The sequence below is a fragment of the Diadema setosum genome, chromosome 7 (genome assembly GCF_964275005.1).
Source record: "Diadema setosum chromosome 7, eeDiaSeto1, whole genome shotgun sequence".
Classification (NCBI taxonomy): domain Eukaryota; kingdom Metazoa; phylum Echinodermata; class Echinoidea; order Diadematoida; family Diadematidae; genus Diadema; species Diadema setosum.
This window is the reverse complement of record NC_092691.1, coordinates 9,471,432-9,484,596: the sequence shown is the minus strand read 5'-3', so window position 1 is coordinate 9,484,596 and position 13,165 is coordinate 9,471,432. Positions and strand designations below refer to the sequence as shown.

Sequence of the window (13,165 nt, the reverse complement as noted above, 5' to 3'; positions counted from 1 at the left end):
AGGTCAAATGTGAAAAGGTCAAGTGAAAATGTTAAAATTTTACTTTTTTTCTCTGTATCTTGGATATTGTTCAAGGTATCTTCATGTCAGGTCAGGATGATCTGCTACTGGTACCCTGTAGCCCAGTACAACCTGTTTCAGGATCGGATTGTTGGCGACTAAACCGGCAACCCCACCAGTCTCCAACTGGAGAATGGTGAGGAGGGTGGCTGGACACCCTGGTGGAACTAAAAACAAGATCTATCTTAAGGACATCGACTCTGGAGAGTCAACGATGGCCATCCAGCAATGCAGAAGGACCCGGCCACCCACTGCATTTTCTTGGCCACGATAGTTCTTATGAGAGTTCGTAAACATTGTGGAAAACCGGCATCTGATGGTGGGACCCGCAGGCCAGATGATGCGTCAATGGCTACTGGGGAAGAGGAGCGTGTTGCACCGACTAGGCACAGCTGTAAGGACGCAGAATATACTGCCGATAATCCTGTGCATGAAAGAAGCAGCACAAACCTGAGAAAACCTAGAATTATAGGGACATGGAATGTTCAAGGAATGAATGCTGACAAGATGGAGATCATCATAACCCGAATGGGAGAACAAAATATCAGTGTGCTTGGTATTTCAGAGACTTGGTGGCTCAACCCAGGTCGTTTCACTACCGAAGATGGCTACACAGTTGTGTATTCAGGCAAAGACGGCAGAAAGAGGGAACACGGAGTAGGCTTCATCCTGGACAAAAACTCAGCTAAGTCTTTCTTGGGTTTCAACCCAATAAGCAAAAGAATTATTACTCTCAAACTGGAAGGTCACCCATTTAACATCTCCGTCATCCAGGTCTATGCGCCAACATCTACTGCATCTGATGAAGCCATGGAAGACTTTTATGGTCAGCTCCAAGATACTCTTGACAAGATTCCGAACAAAGATGTTCTTGTGATAATGGGAGACTGGAATGCAAAAATTGGCAAATCAGTGACCAAGTCTAAGATCGTCGGAAAATATGGATTGGGAGAAAGAAATGAACGTGGAGATAGTTTGGAAGATTTCTGCCAAGCTAATGACCTGATTGTTGGAAACACTTTCTTCCAGCGGCACCCCCGAAGACTATGGACATGGAAGAGCCCCGGGGACAATGTAAGAAACCAGATTGACTATATCCTCGTTAAAAGAAGATGGCGCTCTTCACTGCTCAGTGTTCGGACAAGACCAGGTGCAGACTGTGGGAGTGACCACCAAGAAAAGAAGAAAGAGACACCACCATTAAGGTTTGATGTAGACAACATACCGGAACAGTACACTGTTAGTGTGAGCAATAGATTTCAGGCACTTCTTCAGATTGATGATGAAGAGCTGTCTCCCAATGAACTGTGGGAAGGAATGAAAGAAGCAGTGTTAAGCACAGCTAAGGAGATCATCCCAAAGAAGAAGAAGAAGAAGAAGCAACCATGGTTATCCAGAACAACATTAGAACTGACTTGCTGACAAGAGACAGGATGCGAGGAAGAGAGGGGATGTGGCTGAGTGGCGAAGACAACACAAAGAAGTGTCAAAAGCAGTTAGAGCTGATCAACGTGCTTTCGTTGAGAGAAAATGTGAGGAGATAGAAAGAGCAGGGAGTGATTCTAAGAGGGTGTATGCTCTGGTCAAAGAAATTACTCAAAAACCATCAGCAAGGTCAGATGTCATCAATGACAGAAATGGTACCACCTTAACAGAGAGCACAGACATAAAGAACAGATGGGCCGAGTACTGCAAGGAGCTCTACGAGCAGAAGACCCAGGCAGACTCTGCCAACAGCAACCTAGGGGAACAAGAGTTAGAACCACCCCCGTTATTGGAGGAAGTGCGCCAAGCAATGAGAGAAATTAGGAACGGGAAATCACCAGGCTGGGATGATATCCCAGGCGAGTTATGGAAAGCCTCTGGTGAGGAAGGCATAAACATCACGTGGAAACTATGTGACAGAATCTGGAGGAATGTAGAATGGCCCGAGGACTGGGGAAGAGCGGTCTTTATCCCGATACCTAAAAAAGGAAATGTAAAGGAGTGCTCTAACCATCGCACCATTAGTTTGATAAGCCATGCCAGCAAAATACTACTCAAGATCATCAACAACAGAATGAAACGGCAGATGGAAAATGAGATAGCTGAAGAGCAGGCTGGTTTTAGAGCAGGAAGAGGCACGAGAGACCATATCATCAACATCAGAAACATCATTGAGAATTGCCGAGGACACTCTGTACCACTCTACCTGTGCTTTATAGATTACAGCAAAGCCTTTGATTTTGTCTGTCATGCAAAATTATGGAACACTATGAGAGAAATGGGTTTTCCTAGCCATATAGTGAAGCTCATTAGCAAGCTATATAAAGATCAAGAGTCTACAGTACGAACAAGCAGAGGTGACACAGAATGGTTCAAGATTGGTAGAGGTGTCAGACAGGGATGCATACTATCGCCCCAGCTTTTCAACATCTATGCTGAACGGATTATGAGAGATGCCCTGGGAGATTTCCTTGGTGGAGTGACAATAGGTGGCCAACGGGTAACAAATCTCAGGTATGCGGATGACACCACCCTGGTTTGCAACAACAGAAGAGAATTGATGGATCTACTCAGAGCAGTAAAAATAGCAAGTGAAGAGAGGGGGCTAATGCTGAATACTAGAAAGACTAAGATCATGGTTGTAGATGGAGAACGGAGTTTTGCAGATGGTGTCTTTTCTCTAGATGGTGATGCCATTGAAGAGGTGGAAAGCTTCGAGTTCCTGGGTTCCATCATAAACACCAAAGGGGACTGCTCACAGGAGATTAAACGAAGACTAGCAATGGCCCGGAATGTGGTACAAAGTATGACAAAGCTCTGGAAAAGTAAACTCCCTTCCTGCCTCAAGGTCCGGCTACTAAGATCTACAGCCTTTGCCGTGGCATCATATGGCTCAGAATCCTGGACAATGAAGTCAGCAGACAAGAAGAGACTGGATTCGTTTGAGATGTGGTGCTATCGTAGGATACTGAGGATACCATGGAAAGAAAGAAGAACAAATACATGGGTGCTAGAGGAGCTTGGAGTGGAAAAGAAACTACGTGCTGATATTGTGCATGGCCAGAAAATTGACATATTTTGGCCATGCTACCAGACATCACTGCCTGCAGAAAACAATCATCCAGGGAATGGTTGAGGGAAAACGTAAAAGAGGAAGACCCGCAGCAAGCTGGCTTGATGACATCAAACAGGTGACTGGAGCAAGCATTACAGAGGCTACCAGAGCTGCCGCTGACCGCAGACAATGGCGTTCTCCCATCCGAACCACACCTGCATATTTGTATGCTACGTGACTAGAGAGAGAGATCTTCATGGAACATAGTATATATTATGCATGTACTGACTGGAAGTGATTATCTAGGGAATTTGGGGTTCATGGGGTCAAAGGGCAACACTTCAAAATTTTACTATTTCCCTCATATTTATGCAATGCCAGCAGGACTTAAACTTGGTGTATGCATGTATAACCCAAAATAGAGATTCTCTGGCAATTTCTTTTTTTTTTTTGCCAAAAAGGTCAAAGATCAAGGTTCAAGAGAAAGTGCTGAACTTGCTTCTTCCTCCATGTCTCGGAAGTGGCTCATGGTATCTTGAAACTTAGTACATATTTATGCATGTTCTGCCTGACAGTGATTCTCTTATGAATTTTAGGGTCAAAGGCCAGATGAAAATGGTAACAATTTTCTACTCAATACAAAAATCACACTTTTTCTCCATACCTTGAAAATTACTCAATGCATAAACTTATGCAAGGGCCAAAGTCAAGTTAAAGTCCTAAAATTCCCAAATACAAGCTCTCCTATTCATCCAATTAGACCTAGGTCAAGGAAGGTGACCATTTTGAATTTTAAATGGAAACAATGTCATTATCGTTTTCAAATTCCCAGTAACAGGGCATTTAATCTTGTTGCTTTCGCGTGGCCTTTCTTTCTATGATATACAAGAAGTAAATTTGTTATTGCTTTCAGCAATAACAAATTTGGGCCCGTTTATCTATATCATGACGAATCTCCGGAATAACGAACCTTTGGGGGAAAAAATGAACCTTCGGAATAATAAACTGTGACCAATATTGTTATATTGTACAAGCTTTAACGCCGACATCTATTAACCTACTACTACTTTCACTCTTTGAAAGGAAACACGCCAACAACCAACGACACAACAGGAATGGAAACAATGTCATTATTGTTTTCAAATTCCCAGTAACAGAGCATTAATCTTGTTACTTTCGCGTGGCCATTCTTTCTATAATATACAAGAAGTAAATTTGTTATTGCTTTCAGCCGGCAGCATAGCTTTCGATGGTTTGTGATATCATTAGAATTAAAACATTGAGCTTTCCATAGCTGACTATTATTGTAAAGTATAGTAGCCCGCCAAAGTTGGATTACCTTTTTTTGATACGCACTGTATAACCTGAAAAAAAAAAACAGATTTATTGGGTTTTTATCAATTGTACATTATAGCCACTCAAATAATGATGTATTGTTTGAGTTAGTCTTCGTACACCACTTAATTACCAACTGCTAATAGTAGTCGTAATCTTCGTTGTAATATTAAACTAGAAATGTCGCTATGACGACTGGTATGCCTCCGCCATAATGCATGATTCTCCTAATAGGTCTATAGTACATGTGGACAATGTGTGATTACATTTTCACAAAATTGGCAAAATATTATAATGGCATGTTTGTCACAAATGTGTTGAATGGTCACCTTCCTTGACCTAGGTTTAATTGGATGAATAGGAGAGCATGTATTTCACTTGATCTTTGACCTTTGACCTATCGTAGATTTTTTTTTTTTGGGGGGGGGTGCACGGGGACCATTTCTGAAGAATAGTAACGCAGTATGGGCCGACATGAACTACACAGATACTTCCCTTCATTTTGTTATGAAAAAATAAGATAGCCATGTTTCATTTTAAACTCTGAAAGGCCATTTAACAAGTTCTTTATTTCTTAGGGCTTTTAGCATAAGATTCTTCTTTTTTTTTTCACTTTAATCTTCCAATAAGAGGAAACTGTCACGTCAAATTTTTTTCTTTAACTTTTTAATATCAGATAAGTTGTGATTTTGGAGGGAATCCAAAAAGACAAGAAACTGTTCATATGGGAAGCTGAATGGATTGAGTTTGGTAACACAGAATAGAAAAAAAAAAAACATTTTTATTTCATATAAGGAATAGAAAGTGTAATTTGTCTTTCTTTCTTCGCCAATTTTGATGAGATTTGATCAATAGATAGCAGTGATCTACAACAAACCCCAGATACAGAACCTACGCAATTGCGCGCGGAGACATTATAACCCTTAAAATAATATTGCTGTAAAACCTATTGAACCTTATCCCCTTTAATGTCGTGTAACTTTTAAAGGAATTGGTGTATTGGAAAGCCGTTTTCACATGATAATAGCTATGATTGGGGGATAATTTTAGGAAATTTCAAATGTTATTTGTAAATGCATATTAGATGTATGGAAAAGAACATTATAACCAAATTCCGTATCTTTTTAGAAAAATGCTAAAAAACATAATTCCTTCCTTAATATTTCATGACAACATCTATCTATCCCATCAAATGGGGTATCAGCTTGTAGGAAATTTAATTCTCTTCAAAATGATACCATTTTTATGGTAATTTGTTATTCATAACTAAAGTTATTCAAAAATAATCCGTCTCCTAGCAACGGGCGGCGCCCATCTTAGAAATATGCAAATTAGACGCACGCGCAACCTTTTTTTCCGCTGGCGACAACCGGATTTGGAAAATACAGGTTCTGACGATCTTCGAACATATCGTAGAATTTTGTTTTAAGGGGGGTGCACGGGGACCCTTTCTGGCTGCTAGACTAATAGTTTTGGTAAGGGTTTGGGAACCCGTCTGGCACCATTTCATATTTGCTTGCAATATATCGAAAGAGTCTACAAAGAAACTTACCTGGCTGACGCGATTTGCCGGGATGATGAGTCATTTTGGAGTATTTTGAGAAAAATAATAAAAGTCGGAAAACTGACTTTTATTCCAGAAGGATCCAGACTAACTCGGTCTCAGGGAGAACTCGACCCTATTTCAGACAATTTACACGCAGTTCGTGATCGCCATATTCTACTGTATAATACTATAGTAACCAAACGAGGCCTAAATGAACAGACAGGAAAGTGCGTGCTAATCCTGTACAAAACAAATGGACAGCGCGCGGTCCTCAAGCCTATACGCACATCACCTCAGTTGCTGAGACGCGCTGTCTTTGAAGTTTTTGTTGTTGTTTATCAAGCGTCTTTGATTGTTTTTAGAGGTGCTTGATAGGCGCACACTAATTTTGCATGCGCGCCAAAGAGGTTTTTTGATGCGCGCTTTGTAACAACCAGGACCATTACTGCGAGCAGTGCCGTATAATATATATACGGCACTGACTAGACTGCGAGTAGCCAGAACGCGAAGCGCTAGTTTATACAGGCCGCTCCCATAGTACAACACTGTACAATCCAGAGGGACAACCAATACAACTCAGCCCGCCGTCAAAGCGAGGCCGAGTTGTCCCCGAGTCCGAGATTAGCCTGACCCCGTTCGGGTAAGTTCTGAGACTGAACCTTTTGGGTTAATATTTCGCATTTTCGTCGTTACCAATCGAATATCTTGTTATTACAGCGTTATTCCGCACATTTCCTAGGCATACGTTCACATTTGGGAGCGAAATTTGACAACTTTTGCAGGCGTACCAGAACTATGTTTTGGCTTTAAAGAATTACTGACTGCCCAGTCAAACCAAACTTCCTTCTTTTTTTTTCTTTTTCTTTTTTTGGTTACAATAACCTGTTTTGCATGCAGTGAAATGAATTTAAACAATATCAATATTATTAATATACCTAGTATGCATAAAACAACATATGCACACCTATGGATGATTTCTGGACACATGCTGTATTTGGTTAAATCTGTATAATTTCCATGCCATAATACAGACTTCAGGTATTCTACCAGCACTTCTAACTTAGACATGTTTTTCAAAATCTTTATTACAGTCTAGTTAAGGCAACACCACATAAAAACTGAAGTTCTGCAGGAAGACGAATTATGTCCGAAAATGTGTAGTTTATATTTGCCTTATGTAGACATAATGATTTACAAACTTCTTTTTTCGTAATCTGCTTTTATTTGTGCAAAATACTGCATTCCTCCCGTTTGTCCCAATTTTCCTCATTAACCGAGTGGCACGGCTAGGCAGACTCAACACTGCTTGCACGTGTATGCAGTCAAACGCATCCACAGCTGCTCTGACCCAACATGCTGGCGAAAAGTTCCTGCCACCAACAGCCGCTGTGGGGAAATTTGGCAGAAACAAGCTCCTGTTTGTGTACAGAATTTGAATTGTGTGCCCGACTGTGGTGGAAAATTGTCGGATTAAACAGCTCAAAAAAGAACTCAAATTTCATTAAAAAATCTGATTTAAAGACTGCTCTTTGCTGCCAATTGTGAGATAAATGGGTAATTTCACAAAATTGATGGAAAAATGTAGCATAAATTGACTCGGCAATGATGAAAACTGATCAAATTTCACGACTTCCCTGATTACGGAATCAATGCCAGCGATGGTAAGTTCCAGCACATACTCCTACGGAAAAATTCACTGCTGAGTGACGTGACCAAATTACATGCGAAAAAAAAAAGGATATCAACCCACCCTTGTCACAAGCTCACTGTGCAACACAAAGCCAAATATCTGGCAAGTCGTGCTTGCAAAATAATGGATGTGCGTGTGAGCGCCAGATAGCACTTTTAGCGCCGCTGGCCATGGCTAGTAATACTGTTCAGCGAGTTTAAGTGACCAATGTTGTGTATAATCATCCTACACCCTTCAGTAAGAGGCAAAGCACTCTATCCCTTGGATGCTGACATAAAATGAAGGTCCCTTTTGTGAGGGAGTCACAACTCATGCACATAAAAGATTTTGCTTCATTCATTCATTGCAAAGAGCATGCATAAACCCTATGAAATCGTCCCACCTCGCATCCAAAGTACATTCCGTGACAGATCAGCTAGCACAGCTGAATATGGGCTTTAATTGTCAATTCTAGACATCATAATGAGGGAAAATGGAAGTGTTACAGCCAAAAGATGTCCCAATTAAATGGGATGTGGTGCTGTGTAAGTGGGGAAGTTAAATTATGTAGAAAGTTTATTGCAACTACTATTGCACTTGAGCTGTGTTCCTACTAAATGGGTCCCCAATTATTACATGTAGGTGAGCACTGCACTACTATATCATAAGAACCACACTGGGCGTAAGATAAGGGGTCTGGAGCAGGGTTTAAGATCAATGGGTTGTGATTCCATTATGGAGAAGATTATTGATGATTGATATGCAAATTTCAGTGATACAGACATTACAACGTATTTATGCAGATTATTTCAGATTTTTTTAGATGTCATTAATCTTTGCAGGAAATTTATTTGAAAGGAGCAGATACATATGAAGGCCCACATGAAAAGAAGCATTTCACTGAAAATATGCATAAAATTTCACAAATGAAACTTTTGAAGTTCTGACCATTTGCATTTGTATCAGATAAGACACAAGGGCTTCTTATTTTACATGATTATATTTTGAACAGTTAGAACTGCTTTTTATACACGTGTAGTGCTCTGTGAATTTTGTACACCTATACGTATGTAAAAGAAATGCACTTAATGACCACAAGTGTAATTTTCTTGAGTTTGCATCAAGTTTGCTTGATATGTCATGGAAGACGAAGGCTTTTAATGTTGTATGAACTGAAAACTCTGAAAGTGTGAAGAAAATATCTCTCTTAAAAAAAAAAAAGAAAAACATCCTATCAACCTACATAGTTTAAAACATAGACATTAATGTCAAAACGCAGGAACCATTTGTAATGATTTAAATACCAGCAAATCATTTGTGTGTGTCATATTCAGGCTGCTGAAAAGGTGTCAGTTACAACATAATGGAAATTTAAGCAAATGATCAGTACTTACTAGAAATTTGTTTCATGTGAATTCTGCTGGAGCTACCTCTGCTATGAACCAAGGTGTCCTTGTAAACAAAACAAATGCATATCAGTTACTACAGTCAAACCTAAGTGGCCACCTGTATAGCAACCACCTGCTTATAGCGGCCACTGAAAAATCCCTCGCACAAAATTACTGTATTATAGACCCTTTATACATGTACTGTATAGCGGTCACCTGCCTAACGCGGCCAGCGGCCACTCATTTTGTATTATAATTCCGTGGTGAATATCTTTAGAACTGGATATAGCAGCCACAAAATTCTTTTAGCTGAACTGTTAAATCAGCCATGAATATGTTCACTTTTATGTTCATTGCGTGAATTTTACTCTGTCCTAGCTCAGTCGCAACCACATGGACATGATTGACAAATGTACATGTAGCTCTTCGTCGTGAAAAGCCATCTTACTACTAACTTGACTAGATCTAGGCTTCAGTAATGCCACCGTAAGTAGATGCTACGAAGGCAAATACAACTCCTAATATTAAATAACATGTTCGAATTTTACCAAAATGCAGACTAATTAGTGAATAAAATCCCTTTCAAGGACAATGGGATACTTGTCTGGGTATATTGTTTGTTGTGTACATCAGCTTCACATATTATCGATCATCTCAAACTTGCTTGTGCGAACCCTTTTCATGCAAAACTGGTATGAACCAGCTCCTGAACCTGGAAATGTTATTTTGATGACAAGCTTACAAAAATTCAAGAAAAAAAATAAAGCCATAAATAATTGATTCAAAAAATATCTTATGAGTAAATATATTTTTATCAATCTAGTAATGCCTTTACACATTTCAGTCTTCAGCCAATTAAACATTAGAAGAGCAGAAGTAGGCTACAAGAAAATTTGAAATGAAGTGATTTGTAAAAAAAAAAAAAAAAACCCCAAAACCCCCCCAAACCCCCAAACCCATATTATAGCTGCTTGTGCAAACTTATTTGCTGTTTTTTAAGAATAGAGAAACATGCGGTATTTTATGCTATTATACAATGCAAACTCTTAAAATTCAAAAATGGCCACCAACTTGTCTATAGTGGCCACTTTTGCTGTTTCCCTTGGGTGGCCGCTGTAGACATGTTTGACTGTTTGTATGCCATAAAGTTTGCAGACTGATTCAATTTTTTGCATATTTTTTACAATTCGACGGATGTAAATTACTAGCAACAGCTCATGACAGTATCACCCATCTTACACGAATGCAGTATTAGTACAACATGTGCGCAATACGAGTAATGGTACAATTGTAGTAAGCAACACTATACTCCCCACACACACAGACCTGAGACCTACATGCAATAGGCTGGACTGATGAGGTCAGTTTGAAGCACTTCCATATACACACAGGAGGGAGAGGAACACCTTTTAAAGGACAAGTTCACCTTCATAGACATGTGGATTGAGTGAATGCAGCAATATTAGTGGAACATATCAGCAAGAGTTTGAGGAAAATCGGACAATCCGTTTAGCGTTTAAAAGATATGAATGTTTGAAGTTTCTGCTTTAATAGTCACTGCTGGATGAGAAGACTACTATGACTTGTGATATGACATGTGTACAACAGTATAAAGAAAGTACAGTATTCATCGCATAATCGGGACAGGTTGGGAGGAGCAAACACGGCCCCTTTAAGCGGGGTGCCCGATTTCGCGATGAGCACTCACCATACACTAACGGCATACGACATGTACAGTGTACATTATGTAGTGCACACACACACACACACACACACATGCATACTGATGTACTGTACATGTACATGAATACACAACCACGCTACCCCTCGGCGCGACCCTCTAGCTGTCCCTGCATTCTCGCAATGATGTAGAGTAATCGCAACCGGGTTCTTCTTCTGTCGCCTCTCTGCGAACACAAAATATGTGGATTAAAAGCTAGCACTTTCTTAAACATTCATAGAATTCTTGGACACATAGGGTGTTCTGTATAAATACATATCCACAACCATGGGAAATGATTACCCAGAACTGATGTGGGAACGTCAATGAAAAGTCCTTCAATCATTCAATCATCACGGCTTGGTTAGGTTCTGAAACCACCTCCACGGGGTGGTTTCATATCCTGTTATAGCAGCCGTGAAGAGCCTCCGCTGCAGTATAAACGCTGGGGGGTTTGAGAAGCTGCTTTTTTGCTGACCCAGAAGTTATTTCTGAAGGTCATCACCAGCTAATATAAACAACCCAGATTATTGTTACCAACCACTGCTAAAATTAAAATGCCACCCAGGTTGCACACTTTCACGCTCAATCACGTTTGCAGTTATGTAAGAAATTCAAAAGCCTGCGCCATGTATTAGATGGGAACTCCATTACCATGGGAACAGAATCAGTCGGGCCTGCAAGGGTCTGCTTTGGGCGAAATCAGCTTGCGCAGTATTTATAAGCAGACAAGAGTAACGCTTTATCGAGTGGGTTTTCAAACCTCAAGGAGGCTCAAAAATCCGCCCACAGTATAAACGGGGTAAAAAAATGCCATAGAGGAGGAAAACATTTTTTAAACGTGTGAATGCTATGAACAGTAAAAGTCAAGGTCAAAAGGTGCTATATTTGTTCATCACATCCGATCTACCACATGAAATGTCCTAGAGATGTAATCAACTGTTCATATTAAATGGTTGATATCAGTAGCACATAACATAATACATGTAGTATTATGTTAAAACTATGTAGTGTACAATAAAATTTGTCATAAATTGCAAATTTTGCTCTTCCCATTGACCTTGAATTGTTGCCGACACATATAATTTTGTCCGTGTCAAATGTTAATGAGAAATACATGTACATGGACTTTGACAGTGGCTTCTTCTGCCTGACCTTCAAATGATTTATGAGATTTAATGTGTTGGCAGTTGTGCTATATATCACCATCATTTGAAAATTGAAATATTTATTAATTCCAAGGTGGGATATGACAGGATGATTTGCTTTCAGACAAAAGGGTAAACAGTACTCATTATGTCTTCTAACACTCAAACAAGTGGTGTACAGAACCTGTTTCATGGCCATGAAATATAATGGCCAGCACATTGTTAATACTACATCTAGTGAAGTACATTGCCCTCCGGAAATCTGACTAACTTGCATCATGTCTCACAGTGTTTCACTCATGACAGAGTAGTAAAGTATCAATTTATGTATTTATTTGATATTCTTTAATAGTATTCAAAATCTGATACGGCAGAAGCAGAAATTTACCACTAATCAAACAATATTCAGTGAATCCATCAATAAGGTACCTTTTGAGGGGAACTTGATTCCATATTCAAGTTTACAAGTCTTTCAGTGGTTTGTACATGAAATCATTTTGGAAGGAAATGTGTTATATGTGCCCAAATCAGCTGCGAACTTTCTTTTTTTTTCGGGGGGGGGGGGGGGGGAACACAAAACTATCATAACTGACTCATTGTTATTGTAGATTTATTTGATAGGAGGGAAATAATATTTCTTCATTTTACCATTAAAAAAAAAAAATGTTGCTTAAAGGGAATGCAAACCCAAAGAGAAATGTGGATTGAGTGAAAGCAGCAACATTAACAGAAAAGATCAATGGAAGTTTGAGGAAAATCGGACAATCGATGCAAAAGTTATATATTTTTAAAGTTTTGGTGTTTGAACCGCTGGATTAGGAGACTACTAGAGGTTATGACGTATGAGTGGACAACAATATAAAGAAAATATAAAGAAAATTCCACAAAAATTCATTTTTCATGAAAATTACAAATTCCATCAACTTGATACTGACATGTGTTAAGGGAAGCAATCATTCCCCCTGCTTTCAATCCCCCTGCTTTCTGAAAGCGGTTAGTCAAGTGCTCTTTCATAATGCTAGAAAAGCGAATTTTTGTTGAATTTTCTTTGTATTGTTGTCCACCCATATGTCATAACCTCTAGTAGTCTCCTCATCCAGCGGGTCCAACACCAAAATTTTAAAAATTCATATCTTTTGCATCGATTCTCCAATCTTCCTCAAACTTTCACTGATGTGTTCTACTCATGTTGCTGCTTTCACTCAATCCACATTGGTCTTTGGGTTTGCGTTCCCTTTAATGTGTGTGTATGTGATTTG

General features: G+C 39.6%; 1 protein-coding gene across 1 annotated transcript; it reads left to right on the top strand.

The window, feature by feature from the left end:
* The first annotated feature begins 288 nt into the window (after positions 1-288).
* Positions 289-3,181, top strand: LOC140230704 (uncharacterized). Its single transcript, XM_072310845.1, has 2 exons — positions 289-1,448; positions 1,675-3,181. The coding sequence occupies exons 1-2, from the start codon at positions 289-291 to the stop codon at positions 3,179-3,181; spliced, it is 2,667 nt and encodes an 888-aa protein (XP_072166946.1).
* Positions 3,182-13,165: the final 9,984 nt, after the last annotated feature.